General features: G+C 49.3%; 4 protein-coding genes and 3 non-coding genes across 7 annotated transcripts; 4 read left to right on the top strand and 3 right to left on the bottom strand.

Moving 5' to 3' along the window:
* Nucleotides 1-428: 428 nt before the first annotated feature.
* P170DRAFT_349457 (uncharacterized protein) lies at nt 429-2,118 on the top strand (the record flags this gene model as incomplete). Its single annotated transcript, XM_024843737.1, has 2 exons — nt 429-653; nt 715-2,118. The coding sequence occupies 2 exons, from the start codon at nt 429-431 to the stop codon at nt 2,116-2,118; spliced, it is 1,629 nt and encodes a 542-aa protein (XP_024708448.1).
* Nucleotides 2,119-2,383: 265 nt separating this feature from the next.
* Nucleotides 2,384-3,970, top strand: P170DRAFT_462927 (H(+)-transporting V0 sector ATPase subunit c). Its single transcript, XM_024852124.1, has 6 exons — nt 2,384-2,494; nt 2,618-2,630; nt 2,790-2,919; nt 3,015-3,171; nt 3,245-3,348; nt 3,426-3,970. Exons 1-6 carry the CDS (start codon nt 2,478-2,480, stop codon nt 3,488-3,490), a joined length of 486 nt encoding a protein of 161 aa, XP_024708447.1. The 5' UTR covers nt 2,384-2,477; the 3' UTR covers nt 3,491-3,970.
* Nucleotides 3,971-4,382: 412 nt separating this feature from the next.
* P170DRAFT_507846 (mitochondrial 37S ribosomal protein mS38) lies at nt 4,383-5,831 on the bottom strand. The gene is made up of 2 exons (XM_024854514.1): nt 5,457-5,831; nt 4,383-5,355 (listed from the first exon to the last, which is right to left on the bottom strand). Exons 1-2 carry the CDS (start codon nt 5,812-5,814, stop codon nt 4,649-4,651), a joined length of 1,065 nt encoding a protein of 354 aa, XP_024708446.1. The 5' UTR covers nt 5,815-5,831; the 3' UTR covers nt 4,383-4,648.
* Nucleotides 5,832-6,891: 1,060 nt separating this feature from the next.
* P170DRAFT_348467 (guanine nucleotide-binding protein subunit alpha) lies at nt 6,892-8,294 on the bottom strand (the record flags this gene model as incomplete). Its single annotated transcript, XM_024843679.1, has 5 exons — nt 6,892-7,233; nt 7,312-7,570; nt 7,623-7,786; nt 7,851-8,035; nt 8,165-8,294. 5 exons carry the CDS (start codon nt 8,292-8,294, stop codon nt 6,892-6,894), a joined length of 1,080 nt encoding a protein of 359 aa, XP_024708445.1.
* A 3,955-nt stretch (nt 8,295-12,249) lies between these two features.
* Nucleotides 12,250-12,321, bottom strand: P170DRAFT_t50. The gene has a single exon. It is a non-coding gene; the product is annotated as a tRNA-Trp (tRNA).
* A 1,093-nt stretch (nt 12,322-13,414) lies between these two features.
* P170DRAFT_t57 lies at nt 13,415-13,486 on the top strand. Its single transcript has one exon. It is a non-coding gene; the product is annotated as a tRNA-Trp (tRNA).
* An 860-nt stretch (nt 13,487-14,346) lies between these two features.
* Nucleotides 14,347-14,418, top strand: P170DRAFT_t58. The gene has a single exon. It is a non-coding gene; the product is annotated as a tRNA-Trp (tRNA).
* The last annotated feature ends 3,266 nt before the right edge of the window (nt 14,419-17,684 follow it).

Genomic DNA, 17,684 nt, shown 5'->3' with positions numbered 1-17,684 from the left:
GACTAGTTCGTTACGTGGGATTGCTGAACAAGCTCAGGAGCCTGAGTCATTCTGGCCAGGGAGAATGCTTGGGGATATCTGCAGTGTGTACGGTGTGCGGCTAAAATGATAGTTACTTCTGGTAAGCCTAGCCAATGGCTTGCTATAACAGGTCACAAGATATTGTTCTTTCAAGTCCATTTTCACAGACATCAGCCTGGTCTCAAATGTCTGTATATGTGAAAAGAGAGTATAAAGGCATCATCATCACTCCGTAGAAAACTAAAACGAAAGCCACGGCAGAACCCGCGGAGGCTCCGACTGCGGGTAACTGGGCTGCGGTGGGTCTTGGCAGCCATTCCATTCTTTGCTTCCGAGTCTCGCGCGATGCCTCAACACCACTAGACGGTCAGACGGTCTCGACTCTAATCGTCGACCTCCATGCTTACATGTCGTTAACTCTCGGGCTCACCCCACCCTCCTCGGTCGCACGCCTGGCCATCAAACCAGAGCGTGTTCGGCGGGTTTTGGGGGCTACTGGGTTGCAGAGGCGACGAGACCCTTGCCATCGAAACCAATATGCTGCACACAGGTGGCTAGCAACACAAACGAAACTCCCTGCGGATAATCATCCTTTGGCCTATACCTGGCTGACACGCACCCCTGAGGAGATTGTAGGTTCCCTCGCGGTCTCCCCGGTCCTTCCCATAGCTCCACTAGCTAATTCTTCAAGAGACTCCAGATGACGTTCTTTCAACCATCCCCTCGCTTTCGGGCTCGCGACTAGAATCAAAACCGATCCCTATCATCCTTGTCACACCCAGTTTTGCGCCATGGGTTGATACATCCCATACCTTCCTCGAGCAATGGATCAACCGACTGTACCATAACCCTCCGGGGGATTCCAATAGCTCTACGTATGCCTTTGTAGCAATTGTTGACAGGCTACCTGATACCAGTCGCGAGCCAGGCAACGCATCAAAAGAGGGGGCTCGGGAATACGAGGGCATATCGGTTTTGTTTTCAAGCGCAGAGAACATACAAGGGAAAGCCGCCGCGCCGCGCCGACTCCGAGCCACGGACGCCCCAGAAGCAGCTTTCGTGTTCTCGGTTCAAACGGACACCAACGCTACCAATGAAGGCACCCGTCCACCCATCCATGAAGTTGGCTTGCGTCTCGCCAATACCATATTTCTCAATGGCAAGGAAAATACCCTTTTTGGAACACGCTGGGGCTACAATGCTTCGTCGTCCGGTTATAATTTGGATCAGGTCATCGACCTGTCTCGCTGTTTAATTACATCGAACACAGAGTCTATCCACACTTCTCTAGGCCTCCCGCTTTATCCAGTCGGCCGGCGAAGAAGGGTTGTAACCAGCATGGGCAATATTTTGCGCCAAATCACAAAACATGCCGATGGTCAATCGATGGAGCCGATGCCGGCTTCGACGGAGTTGGAAAAGGAGCTTCCGCGTTACATTGAAGAACATGACATTACCGACCACAGAGTCTCGGTGTGGGCTCTCATCGAAGGCCCCGACCAACATGGAGCGGACAGGAGCCCAGATGATCTCACCAAGGCACTTCAGGCGGGAGGTAAACTCCACCATGTCATGAGCGGTGGCGGTGGATGGGGTAAGAAGCAGGGCCTATTGTCGCTAGATCCTGAGATCAGTTTCCTGGCACCTTCTGATGATGGGGAACCCGTGAGCCTGAACGGGCTCTTTTCTCCCCAGGCCGAGGACTCGCTGCCAGACCGAATGCCATCGCTCGACCGAGTCTTCATCGATGACCTGTCATCGCTGTCACAGGTCGCCCGGGCGGGCGACTATATTCAATTTTTTGTTTCGGTCAGCTCAGGGCATGAGCAGGACAGATCGGATCGGTCACTGGTTCCGGAAGAGGCTCTTTCGTGTCATTTCGGTGTCGTCGCTGATGCTGAAAGCCCCATGGCATCGCCGAGTACCTCTCTCGAACGAAAGGATTTAATCCAGGTGCCGAATCATTTCGGCGCGCTGTCCGAGAAGGCCGTCACTTATTTGCAGCCCATTGTCCCGGCGAAATCTGAGGGAGAGTTGCTTGAATCTAGCACCAAGCTCAATATGGCTGGGGCTCGGATTTCACTAGCCCTGGAATAAGACTGTTCAGGTCCGGTGATTTCTGTGTAATAGATTATTCACACATTTGTAATTCTACCGTCTTATAATTTATAACCCGCCCTCAATAACCTGGAAACCGTATATGTAGAGGCCGTAATCCGGTGATCGGCCGCATGCCAAGCATCGAGTCACGTGGTAGCACATGAGGTCCGTCAGCCTCCCCGAAGCAACCACCAGCGTGTTCGCCTCAATCCCCATCTCCGTCTCGCACCTGAAATCCTTCGCATCATCGCAACGGCTCTCTTTGCGGCGTTCACCTGCTTTGTCCCTGTTTATTTCGGCTGTTTCCATAGCTTCATCCTCAATCTATCCCTCTAGGATCTTTTGATCTCTTCGAAATGGCCACTGAACTTTGGTACGTAATCCCCGGCTCGACTCCTTTTCCTTGTGCCCACGACCAATAGCCCCCATGAACTCTTATCCTTGTAACGTCTGGGGCGTTTCTGAAGCTTCTCGTGCTAATTCCATGCTCTTATAGCCCCGTTTATGCGGTAGGTCTTGTCGCGTCCCTTCGCTGTTCACGATAACAAAGCTCTGTTACCCACGGATCGACTCCGTCATCGCCACGCCGACCTGGGATACCGAGATCTTCCATTTGACAGAGCTCCATCTTTATCCGTGCTCCTGATGGCTAATGCTTCGAATTCTAGCCCTTCTTCGGCGCGCTGGGTTGCACCTCAGCTATCGTCTTCACCTGCTTCGGAGCTGCCTATGGAACCGCCAAGGCTGGTGTCGGAGTGTGTGGAATGGCCGTCCTGCGTCCCGACCTGATCGTCAAGAGTACGTTGAGCGACTTCTCGATTCTGTCTACCCCCAGAGGCCCTTCATTCTCCATGGGGGTTTGAATGATGGTTCTAACATGATCGCCATTCTAGACATTGTCCCCATTGTCATGGCGGGTATCATTGGTATCTACGGGCTGGTCGTGTCGGTCTTGATTGCAAATGATTTGCAACAGAAGGTTGCCCTGTACACGGGGTTCATTCAGCTGGGAGCAGGTCTCGCTGTCGGTCTGGCCGGTATGGCAGCTGGGTATGTTCACCTACTCCAGGGGGGTAATGGCTGGACGCGCGTTCTTTCTGAGCTAACCGGTCGATTTCTCTAGTTTTGCCATTGGTATTGTCGGTGACGCTGGTGTCCGCGGAACAGCACAGCAACCCAGACTCTACGTTGGAATGATTTTGATTCTCATTTTCGCTGAAGTCTTGGGTAAGTCCCTAATCAATCGCGAGGAACAGCGCTCTGCATCGTTACAATTCTAACCGCAATTGCGTTCTCTCTTACAGGTCTTTACGGTCTCATTGTCGCCCTTCTCATGAACTCCCGCTCCACCATCGACACGTCTTGTTAAACGCCTCATTCTCCATGCAACGAGCAACCGCCGAGCGAGAACCACACCTTGTGCATGGAGTATATAGAGACGGGGAGGGTGGCATTCATCAGTCTACCGTGACTGACGTGGGTTTCGGCTTGTGGAGATCATAGCTTTGTCTCTGCAGGTCGATGTGCGAAGGAGCGAACCGAATGGAAGAAAATGACTTTGGAAAATCATCTTTCACAACACCGATGTCCTAGCCTAGCATTTGTAGACTCGGACATTCGATGGAAGGAATGACAGGAGTGAAGATGAAGGTGAAGATTGGGGAAGGTAGATACATTGCATCGCCAAGGTCTGCGCTGAACTGTATTTTATGGGAGTCGCTATATGATCCTCAAACCTTTTGGATGGGTCTTTTCTACTTGCAATGCTGAAATGGTTTTTTTCTTTTCCTTTTTCTCGTCTCTGTGCGTGTATCTTTTGTGTTTGAAATGATACTATATTTGCTATAAATCTTTTTCTCTTTTTTACCAGTATTATTTGATAATATAGCATTTGTATAGATTTTCGAGTTTCGAATATAAAGTTGACGTGTGGATCTTTCTCTTTCACAAGGTACAAGATGGGTATCGGTTCTTGGGCGAGTGTGGTCTAATATTACCTTATGAACCGTTCCGACTTGGAGCGCATGGGTAGGTATTTCATACCTTTACATTATTCCAATATATCTAGTGCACTGTACAATACGATGTCTTGACAATCTGAGTACCTAGGTAGAGACCGGTGGGTGGCAAATGGAAGTCACCGAACAAATTCGACAAGGAACACAAAAAGTACTACCACACCAAAAGAGAGAGAGATGTAATAAAATAAAATTGTCTATGGAGTGGAACGATGCATAAAGGTTATGCAAGACATGACGGATATGAGGGATCACCAAACGAGAAAAAGAAGAGGAACCACAACGATGAACATGAAGAACCCGATCAAGAAACACATACATGAGGTTGGTTCCTCGTCTACCCGATCAAACAAACACAGTGAAATGGGAAAAAAGACGGACGCTCCCTCCCCCCTCCATGATTGATTAAAAGCAGGCTAGAGTAAGGGGGTAAGAAAAAATATATGGACAGATGAGATTGGCGAGCAAGAGATAAAAAAGGCAAAATGTGGATGGAACGAGCGTTCCGATTAGGCCTTCTCGAGCTTCCGTCGCAGCGTTCTTGTCCTTCGCAACAGCTTCTTGAACTTGTGCTTCTTCATCTTCAACCGACGACGTCTCTTGGTGCTGAGGGCGTGCATTGTTCGGTTGCTCCGGACACGCTCGATGTACGTGGTCTCGGAGTTGTTGGCGGGGACGTCGATGATGGCGTCGTTGTCCGTGGCGCCGGGGGCATCCATCTCGTCGGAGTTGCGGACGAACGGGCCGGTGTGAGCCTCGTAGGTCTTCCGGCCGTCGGCGTGCGTGGACTCGTGGATGGTCAGGACGGTCGAGTAGCTGGACGTCTCGCGGGAGGACATCAGGCCTTCCGACTCGGTGACGGCGATGTCCTTGGCCGACTCGTCAAAGGGCACCGGGGGCGGGGGCGGGTGGAAGGGACGGAGGCGTTTCGTGTGCTCCTCGATGGAGATCTTCACGTCGGCCATGTTCATTCCATCCGGGTGACCGCCGTCCATTTCGAAGCTGCTCACGGGTCCTTCGTGCTCGGCGTGGAGGGCCGCGTTCTCCATGGAGTCGACGGTCGAGGACAAAGTGAACATGACATCGTCCGCTTCGTGTTTCGACGATCTCTTCGCGGTGAATATGGCATCGAAGGCTTCGGAAGACGAGGTGGGAGGGACGGTGGTAGAGACGGAGATGGGCCGGTGGATGGAAAAGAACGACGCAATGTGGACATCTGGACCAAGAATCATTAGAAAAATTTTCAACCTCTTACGAACTGGAAGAGAGAAGACAAGGGGATGTCTTTCGAGGTGGCGAGTCTATCGGGGCACTTACCATGGGGCTGGAGATGCTGAGTCGAAGGAACGCTCGGCAATCTCGAGAATGCTGTATGCTGGTTTGACTTAGAACCGTTGCGGCCGTTGTTCTCCTTCCCCCTCCGCTTGGAAGCCTTTCCCTCACGCTTCTCCGCCGAGTTTACACCTTTCGCGGGAGTCTGGGAAGAAGCGTCGACCTTTCGGGAGCCATCGCTGGGTTTCGAAGAAGAAGAGGAGTATCGGCGTTGACGCACCTGCTGTGTTGCGCCGATGAGGCCGTTGGAAGAGGCATTAAGACCTTGACTAGACGAACGAGATATGCCGGAGATGGGCACAATAGGAGCCCATGCAGCCCGGCGTAATGAGGACGACAGCATTTTTCCGACGTCGAGAGGGCCCAGCGACTGGGTTGACGAAGATGTCGGGAATAAAGCCGGAGAGAGTCGTCTGAGGCGAAATCGAAGTCGAGCCGATCAGGCGGAAGCCCGATTGGGTTTAGTCTGTGTGGCGCCTCAGGCAACACGGAGCGTCCGATCAGGTGATTCCGTCAGCCCGAGGCTGGGTCACATGTTTCCTTGCGGTTTGACGAAGACAGATGTATAACTACCCAGGTATACTGTAGTTAGTTACATGCTGCTTTACCATTCCATCTTTACTGGTCAATTGCCTTGTTCGGTATGAACTAGATTAACTATGTACTGCTCGTAATCCCAAGACTTTGTACAAGCATAGACCACCAAAGATTCAAAACTGTACTCCAAGTGATGCGGCAAACTCTCCAATGGATACAATGAGGGCTCGTCAATGGTTAGCAGCCATGGGCCTACTAGCTAGGAGCCAAAAACTCCAGAGGTGTTTATGTCAAACACCTACCGGGTCACGTATCTGCCAACACAAACTTAGGGGTAAAGCCTTGGGGGTTCTCCCTGCATCAAACCCAAGAGCGAAGACAGCCCTTGGAAATTGACACATTTGCAGCTCAAGACAAATGGGAGAACGTATAAGAATAATACAGAAAGAAATTCCATGGGATGAACATTGGGGTAAAACAGAATGGAGTCGTCAGATACACAATAAAGAGATAAAGATGGTATCAATCTGGACTATATATGAAAAGACCCATCGCTGAACCGAATGAAAAAAGAAAGAAAGGAGAGAAGAAAAGAAAGATTACCAGGCATTATTGGCTTTTAATGCAATCAAACATGGCAAGGCAAAATCCAACCAAGAACGCCTTCCCAAGGCGTCGGGGACAACGAAGAGAAGAATATATAAAGGGTAATGGAAGAATACCTGGAGGCCCAAGTGTTGAGAATGGAAAGGAGAGAAAGAAAAAAGAGAGAGAGAAGAAATCGCTCAGTAAGTGCAACACGAAGTGATAGGTGGAAGGGTAATTTTTTGCATCTCATGCTCGCGGAAAACGTCGTTAAGCCAACCAATCCTAGTTGGGCAGTCTATAAGATGAGAGTGTGAAGGTTCTTCTGGATGATCATGTCCTGCACCGAGTCCATGGTGGCCTTCAGCAACGTCGTATCGGTAGCATTGGTGTAGTGGATGTAGATTTCTCGATCGGGGATTCGGTTGATTCCGCGGAATCTGTCGGCGAAATATCTGGCAGCAGCGTCGAAGTCGTTATTCGAGCCGTTGAAATCCGGGAAATGTTTGGAAACAGGGGAGATGTCGAGTTTCCCCTTGAAGAGATCGATCTTGTTCAAGAACAAGATAATGGGTTTTCGCTTGAACCATTCGCCGTTTACTAGCGACTCGAAGAGCATCATTGCCTCGTGCATTTGGTTCTAAGAGAGCACATTAGTCAGTCCCGCTTCCAACTGAATCGCCCCAAAAGGCGAGGCGAGGTATTTCTGGGCACTTACCGCATTCTGGTCTTCAACTAAACACTGGTCGTATCCTGATAAAGCGACCATGAAAAGAAGACATTGAACACCCTCAAAACAGTGAATCCACTTCTTCCGTTCGGACCGTTGTCCACCAACATCCATCATACGGAAATTCATTTGACCCAATTCAAACAACGTTTCTGTGATTCCGGTGGTCCGGAGACGGGCTTGCAGCATATCTTGATTGTCGGGCAGCCACACATTTGCAAATATCCGATCAAGCGAGTTGAAGAAACTTGGCATTGGTTAGCATGTACAGATCCCAGTGGGAATTGACATGCACTCACTAGTGAAGGTTGTCGTGAAGGGCAAACTCGTGCCCACGGGCAACGGCTTTTTGGACGCCATCGTCGTCCCACATATCTCTCATCGCGTCGCGAACCTTGAGGTCTGAGAAAGCCTCATCGGAGCCTACATCTGGCTCTAGGTTGTCGATAAGATCGGCCAAAGGCTAGGTAAATTACGAGTCAGCAAAACAACGTCGGGGAAATGAAGAAGCGCTAGAATATGCATACTTTCGTGCCATCATGTTGAAACTCGATGCTCTCTGCGCGCATAATCTCCAGCAAAACCTTGAACGCAATGACAATGTTTGAATAGATCACTGCGCGCGTCTGGCGACGCTCATCCTCGGGAAAGCCTCCCGAGTGAATGATGCGCATTTGCTTTATGATAGTCGACTTTCCCGACTCACCAGCACCTGCAGAGGGAAGTCGTCAGTAAAGATCAAAAGAGTCAAAATAAAATTCTAACTTCTCCGCCATCTCCGGGTATTTAGAGATCAGAATAACCCCACGTATCCCAAAATCTCATGCGAAATCCCACATACCGAGGAGAAGTATCTTGATCGTCCTATCCATTACTTTCTTATCGTTCTTCAAGACCTTGTCTATTCTGGCATTTTGCTGGAGGGCATCCTTGTCGTCCGCGTTGACTGGTTTCGAGCTCATGCAACCCATGTTGTGCAGGAAGGATCGCAAATGTCACTGTTACAATCGAGAGTATGAGAAGTGTCAGCAAAACCCGTTGGAAAGGCGGCAGCTGCCCGGAAAAATAACATCAATGCATAATGCGTCTGAATCAAGAGTTTAATGCGCCGAGTGGTTGCCGACCTGAATCAGGGATGCGTTCACCCGGTGGCAGGTGACCACTCGCGAGGCGTTTTCGCGAAACAAGAGTCGACCTCGAACTCCAAATACGAGATTCAGGGATTCTTTGTTCTCGGGGAAAAGACTGACCGATTATAATAAAAATACAAAATAATTCGGGTGTTCAGATTAATTCAAGTTTCCGACGGCGCAGAGTCGTATGTCGCAAGTTCTCGACGGATGAAACAAGAGCATTCAGACTTCCCGGAATCCAGACCACGAATTCAAACACCGTTCGGCGGATGCGATTCTTCACGATCGTCGAGACTTCTCCACCTTCAGGTTCCCGTGCGAACCAGAAAAACGTCCGTAGCCAGTTAGAGGGTACGGACCCTGTCGCTGTAAGCCGGTGTTGGTGGTATCGAATCAAATGCCAGGGCCGAGAGCTGGAACAAAGGAGGAATTCGCGGAGAGCTATTTAGTCGGGGCTGGGCGGCGGTGCGGAGATCGAAGTCTAGAAAATTCGGGGGATCGGGCGACTTCAAGCAGGAACGTCGAGCGATTCGTCGGGCGTGCGTGCAGGGATCTCGAGAACGAGAGAAGAGAAGAGAAAAGAGAAAAGAAAGAAGGGGAAAAAAGAAAGGAGAGCGAAAGTGAGCCTCTTCACGAAAGGTGGGTATTTGCCGCTCCCAGAGCGGACTCGGAGCGCGATAAGCGGGTCGACGGGTGGTGCGATGGGAAGCAGGTTGATGAAAACCCCCGGAGACGATGGAGAGAACGAGAGCGAGGGAATAAGAGGGGGGAAATGATCCGGAGTCAGTATGAAAGGACCTGGTACAGCCTGTCGTTCCACAACAGGCAAAGACACGCGGGATGGGAGCCACGAGCGGGGAGGGGAGGGGAGGGGGGGGAAGAAAGCGAGGGTGAGGAGCGAAGGGAAGGGAAGCAGCAGTAGGAGCAGAGGTGCCGTAGTGTCTATAAGCAACAATGCAATCCGGGTGGTTATAATCAATCAAGGCCGATCGGAGAGAGAGGGGGCCATTGTCAGCGACTAGCTGGGATTGGAGGTAGTCATCCTGCAGTGGACTTTTAGTCCGGCATGGAAGGACAGTCGAGAGGGAAGAATCCCGCCGAACCTAGTTCCGTTAGTGGACGGCCTAGTGTCACGTAGTCCGTGGCTAGAGGCATCTCCAGAGTGACCTCCCGTTTCGGGCGCCCTCTGCCCATGTGAGTGGTGAGGGAAGCGCCCGTCGATCCACCGCGGAGATCCATTCAGGATTCTTCGTTCCTTCTTGTCCTGCGCCATTCGCCCCAGCCGATTGGCGAAGCATATAAGGTACGATGTACCCGTACAGGTACTCCTCCAGGCAGGACTGTCCTCCGGAGTATGGTGGCCCTGGAGGTCTACGCTGTACCCTGCACGTAAGCTGACGGCGTCAACGAAGGGTGGGAGAAAAAGTAAAACGCAAATAAACATTAACTAAAATAAAATCAAAGAAGATCAAAGACAACACTCCCTCCATTCCATCCATGCGGAGCGAGTCCACACCCTGGGAGGCTGCCCGCGTACGTGCATACACCCAAGGATACCGTATGGAAGGTATTCCGTATTATAAATAAATCATAAATCATAAATCATAAATCCTCCATTAAATAATAAATACCTAATTAAAAAGTACCATTCTGCCTGGCCGGGTACTCGTATGGATGTACAACGTGACTTCCTGCTGACCCGGCATGGGTTCTATCCCTGGCCCCCAATTTGATGCCCATGACTCTATTGCGCAGTAAGAGATTACCCCATATCGTCTAATTTGGGACACGAACCTTCTCCCGCATGCCGTACTCCGTAAGATCAGACATAGGAATGCTGATATCTGATCCGAGGTCCGTCTCGCCCTCTGTTTTCGTCGCTCGTGCACATTTCCATTCCTACCTACTACCTCAGCTTACTCGGTGGGCGAACGTAGGACCGTACCGTCTGCCAACCGCCGAACACGACGGGTCCTGAAAGTCAAGTGCCCACCTCCCCCTTCCTGCCAAGCACTGCAACCGAACAACGCCACGAGGCACGCATTCGACGCATTGGCATGCACGGATCGACGGGCATTTATTTGCTTGGAGCAATTGTTGGTCTGGCGTTTTCTCGGAGCACTCGACGGAATCTGAATGGTGCCAAACCCTACTGCCCAAACCCGCAAATAATCGGGCTTTATCTCCGTCCCTAGTCGGATACATCATCTCTGAGCTTGTTTATTCGAAAAAAAATGGAATTCCCTTTGCTTTTTTTTCTGGCTTTTGATTCGATATGCCGAGGTGCCGAAGGATGAGGCCTCAGCAGAGCTCTACCAATCAGTGCCCCGGACTTCTGGTCCATTGAAAAATAAGCCCTGCCTCAGGAGTAGCAACCTCGCTTCGCGGTTACCATTTGAATCTTTTTTTATAATAATCATAATAGTACGGGGGTAATAAGTAGGGTGACAATAATAATCATTCTTATTATAATTTCGGGGCACTGCGTCACCAACAGACAGCCGCGCTCGCTTACCTCCATTAATTGGAGGCATTAAGGAGGTCGTGCGACGTAAAATTGCCATGCGCGTAGCCGGGGCTCCCGTCAAGCTTTTGTAATTATTAATTAATCAATACACGCCCTTCTGTATAGGTGGATATGACTAGTCATTAGAACCTGGTGGGCGGAGGATCGTAATCAAAACCGTTAACAGGGTTCTTCTTGAATCATGCATCGAGTCCCCATCAGAACGCGGCCTGGGCTTTAGTCTACCAGAATTGATGCGCGTTCGGTTCCCCGAGGGAACCAAACCACCCTGTAGGTAGGACGCTGTGTCAGCCCCGTACTTCTTCAAACGCATGGGTGACCACGACCGAGACCAGGCGCTGTGTGCTTGGGCCTTCCGTATAACTCATGGCGTCGCGTTTCCCTGCATCCGCGGAACTCTAACGCGATGTCGGTGGCATCTATCATATCGCCCTCCGGGATGTCTGTGTCACTGTCTCGCACAGGTAAACAATGAGGAAGGGCATTATGTATTAAGGATGGAAAAAAGAATGGAACCTAACCTTCATCCTCGGAGAGTAAAGTGGGCCCGCTCCAGTTCGGATTCCACACTTCCGGTTTCATCTTTGCAACGAACCAAACGCCGTCGCGGCACTAAGGCAGGGGCAGCCCATTCCAGCCCGTCAAAGGTCGTCATATGGGATCCATCCCGTTACTAACTGTCTGTTTCCTGTACGGACGGATCCTGGGAAACAATCGAAATTTGGGATACATGCCTGCGATACACAAATACACTGTCCGAGTATCCACAATGCCTACGGAGTACCTACATCCCTGTCCGATAGATCATATGCCAACCTGTGCTATTGCATAAGTGAATGGTCTACAAAATTAGAAGTTCCAATAATGAGGAGTGCAACAATTATTGACTAGGTTAATGCTCCGTAGCTTCTACGGTGGTGTCGATCAGTTGCAAGGCTAATCAGGTATGGGAGTCCAACATAACAACGGAAATGACATGTCTGTGCGTGGGATTCGCAATGCGAGTTGGTCTTCTTCGGTATAGAGGATAAAATGTCAGAGGTGGTAGATATTTTGGGATGCCAGCTGGGCGGGCTCTGGGATGAGCAAGGGGGTCGAGGAGCGAGGCTGTCAAGTATGGGTGGCTGATTGTTGGCTGCACAGAGTGGGATTATGAAACATGGTACTTCGTACAACAGAGGCTCGACAGTAGTGAGGAAGGCCATCCCGGATGTCAGTTGTGGTAAACTGACAGCAAGGAAAAGAAAAAAAGAAAAAAGAAAGGCGTGAGCCCGACCGGATTTGAACCGATAACCTTACGATCTGGAGTCGCACGCGCTACCGTTGCGCCACAGGCCCAATTGTTGAAAAATTGACGTCTAGTTTGGTTCCACGAGTGGAGTAGCAATTTCCATCTCTCGGGAGTTCTGCTTTGCCTGTACTGGCCCGGCTTCACGTATTTTCTCACTTTAAGGATAAATTTTTCTTTTCCAGGGATAGATCTACCACTAACTAATATACAACATAGACTATCTTGTCTAATTTGTCGGAATTGATCTGCTCCATGTGGGAGTATATTTTTTGTCCATCTCGTAGTGAGGGATAGTTTACATTCCTTGCTAATCGAATTCACCCACTTCTTTCTTCAACCGGATCACTACCCGGTTGATTTGGGAGGTATTGTCCTGATCTTCACTGTTGGGCCTCCGTCGATTGCAGCCTCTGACCTTTGACACCCTTCAATCCCCCACATCCTGCAGACTTCTGCTGGGAGACGATCAATTGAAGGTGGTTTGCCGCAGTGATAACTACATGTTGTCTTCCTAGTCAAGCCAAGGTTCTCTGAACCCGGGTGAATTCCTGGTGGTATTTGACATGATACTACGGTTCTCCGACAGCTTACATAGACCTTAGCTATCTATACCTTCTCTATGTGCTAACTAGACTGACAGAATCCTCCTGGCCCAGCCCATTTACCGTGACATCTTAAGTGGGTCCTTGGTCTATCTCGAATTCAACATCCCTTCGACCCGTGTAATACTGCACAGTGACTTCGAATCGGGGTGATCTGTAATTCAAGCTGTGCTTTTCTATGATTCAAGGTGGGTGTATGGACAGCCTCGGTCGCTATCTGGGTGGGGGGCATTGATTGTCGTATGGTTACTCGACTACACAACCGATATATTTAATCAACACCAATGCAGCGGATGCACACAATACGTTGCAGAGCAGACAAAAAGCCAACAACCGAAGAAAGCAGCCCTAGTACCGACGCATAGAGGTATCTAAAATATACCACGCAGGGTGTAGGTTACACCAACACACCAAGGCATACTTTACACGCCATACAATAATACAGTCGATTATAAAGATTGTCGAAAACATACCAGTGGAAGCCTATAATGGTAGCCTTGCTTTATGTATCATAAAATGTGGCGGAAAATCATCCAATGGGCCTGTGGCGCAACGGTAGCGCGTGCGACTCCAGATCGTAAGGTTATCGGTTCAAATCCGGTCGGGCTCACGCCTTTCTTTTTTGCCTTTTCTCTCAACGTATTTCCCAACCGAGTGGCCACCCTCGACTGAGCGGCCAGCTGTGTGCCACCGGCGCCTGCGAGACCCAGAGGGGTCTCGGGCGGGTGAGTTGCTGCCAACTGTGTATGGCACTCTATATGGCGGGCTGGGTACTGGAACTCCTACGCAGTTCCATGTCGCTCTTTTTTGGCCGTGTGGGAGGATGCCGAGCACCCAGGCGCCCTTCTACACTGTGTATCCCATACTATAATCGGCCTCTTAACACTAAGATACCTACACAACTAAAGCCCCATAGAACTTGAGATATAGTTCATAAATGATAGATGTCTACATAAGTATTACATTAGAACGTTAGTTTCATATCTTAGCTCTATCTACCGAGTAATATAAATTACTGCTTGTCATGCCTCCAGCTGGGCTGAACGCGATGAATTCATCGATGAGCTGACTAGTTGATGATGATTATTATTAGGTCGATGGTGTTGAACCATCGAGCAGAAAACAACTGCCAGAAGGCGGCGTAAGACGGCAGAATCGCTCGTCGACGGTAACACTGCTGTATTATCTGTAATTTTAAACAATCTATAATTATAAATCTATAAAAAACATTAAAATCTGAAAAAGCTTACTATAAGTAAACGAAAGACATATTTAAATAAATTTAAATTTATAGTTTGTTCAGTCTCTACAGTATGTAGATATTAAGATATCAAAATGTGAGAAGTAATATGGGATACACAGCTGGCCGCTCGGTCGAGGGTGGCCACTCAGTTGAGAAATACGTTACTTTTCGGGGCCAGCAATTCACTGCTTGAATTACCAAATATCCGGCGGCAAACTTCAACAATTGGGCCTGTGGCGCAACGGTAGCGCGTGCGACTCCAGATCGTAAGGTTATCGGTTCAAATCCGGTCGGGCTCACACCCTTCTTTTTTTCTTTTTCTATGGTCCATACCGACCCCTGCAACCAAGCTCGTCATGCCCAGGTTGTTGTTGAGTGACAATCGGGCTCCCGCTCCATGTCGCAATTAGGCACACCCCATTTGCCGCTACAAAGAAACAGTGGACGCTCTTGTTCAGAATCAATGCGCAATCCTGCAGTCTAGCAGCCCGTTCATGACTATAATTAACTTGCATTGAGCACAGTATAATTAAAAGAGCCCAGCGCAAAGCATATCGGCTGATGGCAACCGAACTCTCCCTGGCAAACTCAATTCGGACAAGGCCTTTACGGAATACTTGTCACCTCCCCCATCCATCGCACTATCGGGGTGTTTGATAACCCTGAATCATTGATCAACCTCGGACTTGATTGCTGGGACCAAATATTCAGTTCAGTCAATTATAGCTTACTTTCAGCTTCCCCGAGTTCCATATTTGACGGCGCGATACTCGAAATTGAATAGGTTGCTACCTAGGGCTGATTTACGGCACTGCTGCTTGATCCATGCTTGCATCAGTTTCCATGTATGCAGCGACTGAAGAATAAGTCGACGGAGGTTTCCCGGGCCTGCACAGGCTTACAGAAGGCATCCATAGCCACGTGCTTTTCTCATTTTACTTCCTCCTCTTTTTACTCTGAGCCCGTCTTGTCAGTTCCAGGGTACTGTACGGTTGATCATTAGCTTGTTTCACCAAGAGTAAACAAAATCCACTCTGTCTCCACACATGTACACAACAGGCGCGGCCGGAGTACCTATGGTAACTTCAAATTCGGCATTACACAGCAGGTATTTGTAACAAGGCGAAATATCGCTGTCATCTGTCGTACTAACAATGCCTTGCATGTCGGAGAAATCAGATTGCTGAGCATAGACCAATAATGGAGTCTGCAGGACGTGATGCATCTAATCCGGTGCTTAGTTTGTTTACCCCAATGTTGCAGCCCCTCTCGCGGCCGATGCCTCACTATTACTACGGATTATTGATAGCTCCAGAGCTCCTGCACTCGAATGACTCGGACCCCGGAGCTCCCAGTCCCCACGGATCGAATGAGTGCTCCGTCATTGGGGGACAAAAACTAGTCATCCTGGCCTGAATCCTCGGCCGTTGGTACCCGGTTGGCGGGATCACGGATTAACCCCTTTAAACCCGAGCGACCTGCTTCCCCTGACCGTGGGCATCATGCAATGGTCACTCGCCAGGCATTCGACTTGTTGAGTGTTGAGAGTGGACTCGATACGGAGTAGGAAAGAGCACCACTTGTGGCTCTGGGATGTTTATCATGATCAGCACCTGATATTCATTGCCTTGAGGTGTCATGCTGAATGATCGACATACGGCTCATTCCGGATCCCGGTCATGCCGAACCATGATTGCTATTTTTGTTTTGTTCAGCCTGCCATGCGACCCCTGGTGCAGCTAGGGGTGTGGGCGAGAGAGGCTATTGGCACCGACGACCCGGCCAAGGTGCGTTTTCTGCATCAGCTGTTGCCGAATCATGGGGCCTGCGTATGTCAACATCGCAGGAGTCCTGCCGAATATCTAGCGAGAGATCTCCGCTTTCGTAGCCTGTTAGAGTAGGTGTTCCGAGAAGCACTGCAGACGTGAAATCAGGATGTGCTATTGTTTACTAAAAGGTGCACTCGGAACGATAACTGGTTGAATTGATTGGTACGCAGTATTTGGGCTGTGATGAGTATGATGTCACGACTTGCTTTTCCCGATCGATGCCGTGCAACATGGCTAAAGATGACTAGTCTTCGATAGTCGTACAGAAATAGACGGATATGACCGGATATTTATAAATGTACGGAGTAGGCGATACTGACTGTGGCTAACACGGTTCTTTAGATAGGTTTTACACTTCTCGTAGAATGCAGAGTATAGCCCTGAATGCTTGTTGGCATGCCCTACAAGCATACCCGAATATCCGTTTCAGGAGCGAATGTGCTCTAGTGTTGTACTCACCGAAAATGATAAGGTGTGGCTAGCTACAAAACTTTCTGGCTAGTTCCAAAATTGATTTATTGGCGGCCATCGCATTGGATCGAATTGCTGGCCTGAAGTCATTGTCTGAAGTCCTTAAAACAAGCAAGGCCGTGCTATTAGAAACTGCCTGGCATGTGATAAAACCAATATCAGCGAGAGCAGACAAATCTACATAAATTGACATGTAATCGGGCTATGTTCGACTAATGCATGTTGATAGAAGAGCTCTACATGCTGCGCTTATAGATCTATGGACCTAGATGAGACATATGCACTGCCACTTGGTGTCTCCAAAGCAAGTCACTCACCAGATGTTACCAAAGTTTCACTGAATTTAGACTTTGGAATCGACTTATTGTGATCTTTCCAAAATAACGCCTAAGTCCTGGACCCGTCGCAGTCGACAGTCTATATCATTAGTCAAGAGAGAACGTATCTCATGTTGTGCCGTATGGAAGATCTCTTCTATCTTCCAAGCAGGTTACAAATTCATCGAGGTGAAGTTCTGTCATGATGTTAGAACTCTGAATAGAATGCATTTCTTGGCCAAAAAAAAAAAAAAAATAACAGGTCCCCATATGCCGCCTCTGTCTCGGTAGTTCGGTAGCACAGCAGGGAGCTAGCCGACCATTGTTGTTGCAACCACTTAGGATCTGAGACCTACAGGTGCATTCAATAATGACATGAACCTTGTACTACATTGAAAAACTTGTATACTGACTACCTTGTTCTCTGGCAGGTCAATGCCGAGCAGAGTGTTGTCGGCCGGCTGAATGAGACGTATGTCATAGCTTTGCCAAAACCTATCTTTCTCTTCTGCATGAGAAGATAATCCAACTCTCAGTTGCTAGCTGCTAGGGGCCACATGAACCTTGATTTTGACCAATGTTAGTTTTCAGATCCTGTGTTGGCTTTCATCGCACAGCGGTCCATTAGAGCATGGGGGCGTTCTCCCATATAATGGTAGGGGTTTATGGATGATCTTGGCACCGCTGAGAAATAAGGGATGTTTAAAGAACAGCCACAAGGTCTTCTGTATGCATCATAGATGAATACGTTCCGTGAAACAAATTCTCCTCCTACCCTCTTCTCTGAAAGCCTGATGCTGTCGTACGAATAGACCATGCCACAGAGCTAGTCTAATCCCACCATTCCGTGTAGAGTAATCAATAGGGAATAGGTGGAGAGGGTGCCCGAGGCCTCGCAGCGAGCATAAAGAAATCCGGATAGAAAAAGCGAAAAGGGCTGCATCTGGT

This window comes from Aspergillus steynii (genome assembly GCF_002849105.1).
Source record: "Aspergillus steynii IBT 23096 chromosome Unknown P170scaffold_2, whole genome shotgun sequence".
Taxonomy (NCBI): domain Eukaryota; kingdom Fungi; phylum Ascomycota; class Eurotiomycetes; order Eurotiales; family Aspergillaceae; genus Aspergillus; species Aspergillus steynii.
Note: the sequence above shows the minus strand (reverse complement) of the source record. Positions and strands in the feature narration are given on the sequence as shown.

Coding starts and splice junctions, on each gene's coding strand:
- P170DRAFT_462927 (XM_024852124.1), top strand. Junction 3,172..3,244: donor CTGGCCGGTATGGCAGCTGG/GTATGTTCACCT, acceptor CGATTTCTCTAG/TTTTGCCATTGGTATTGTCG. Junction 3,349..3,425: donor CATTTTCGCTGAAGTCTTGG/GTAAGTCCCTAA, acceptor TCTCTCTTACAG/GTCTTTACGGTCTCATTGTC.
- P170DRAFT_507846 (XM_024854514.1), bottom strand. CDS start 5,814: ATGCTGTCGTCCTCATTACGCCGGGCTGCATGGGCTCCTATTGTGCCC. Junction 5,356..5,456: donor TCAGCATCTCCAGCCCCATG/GTAAGTGCCCCG, acceptor TTCTTGGTCCAG/ATGTCCACATTGCGTCGTTC.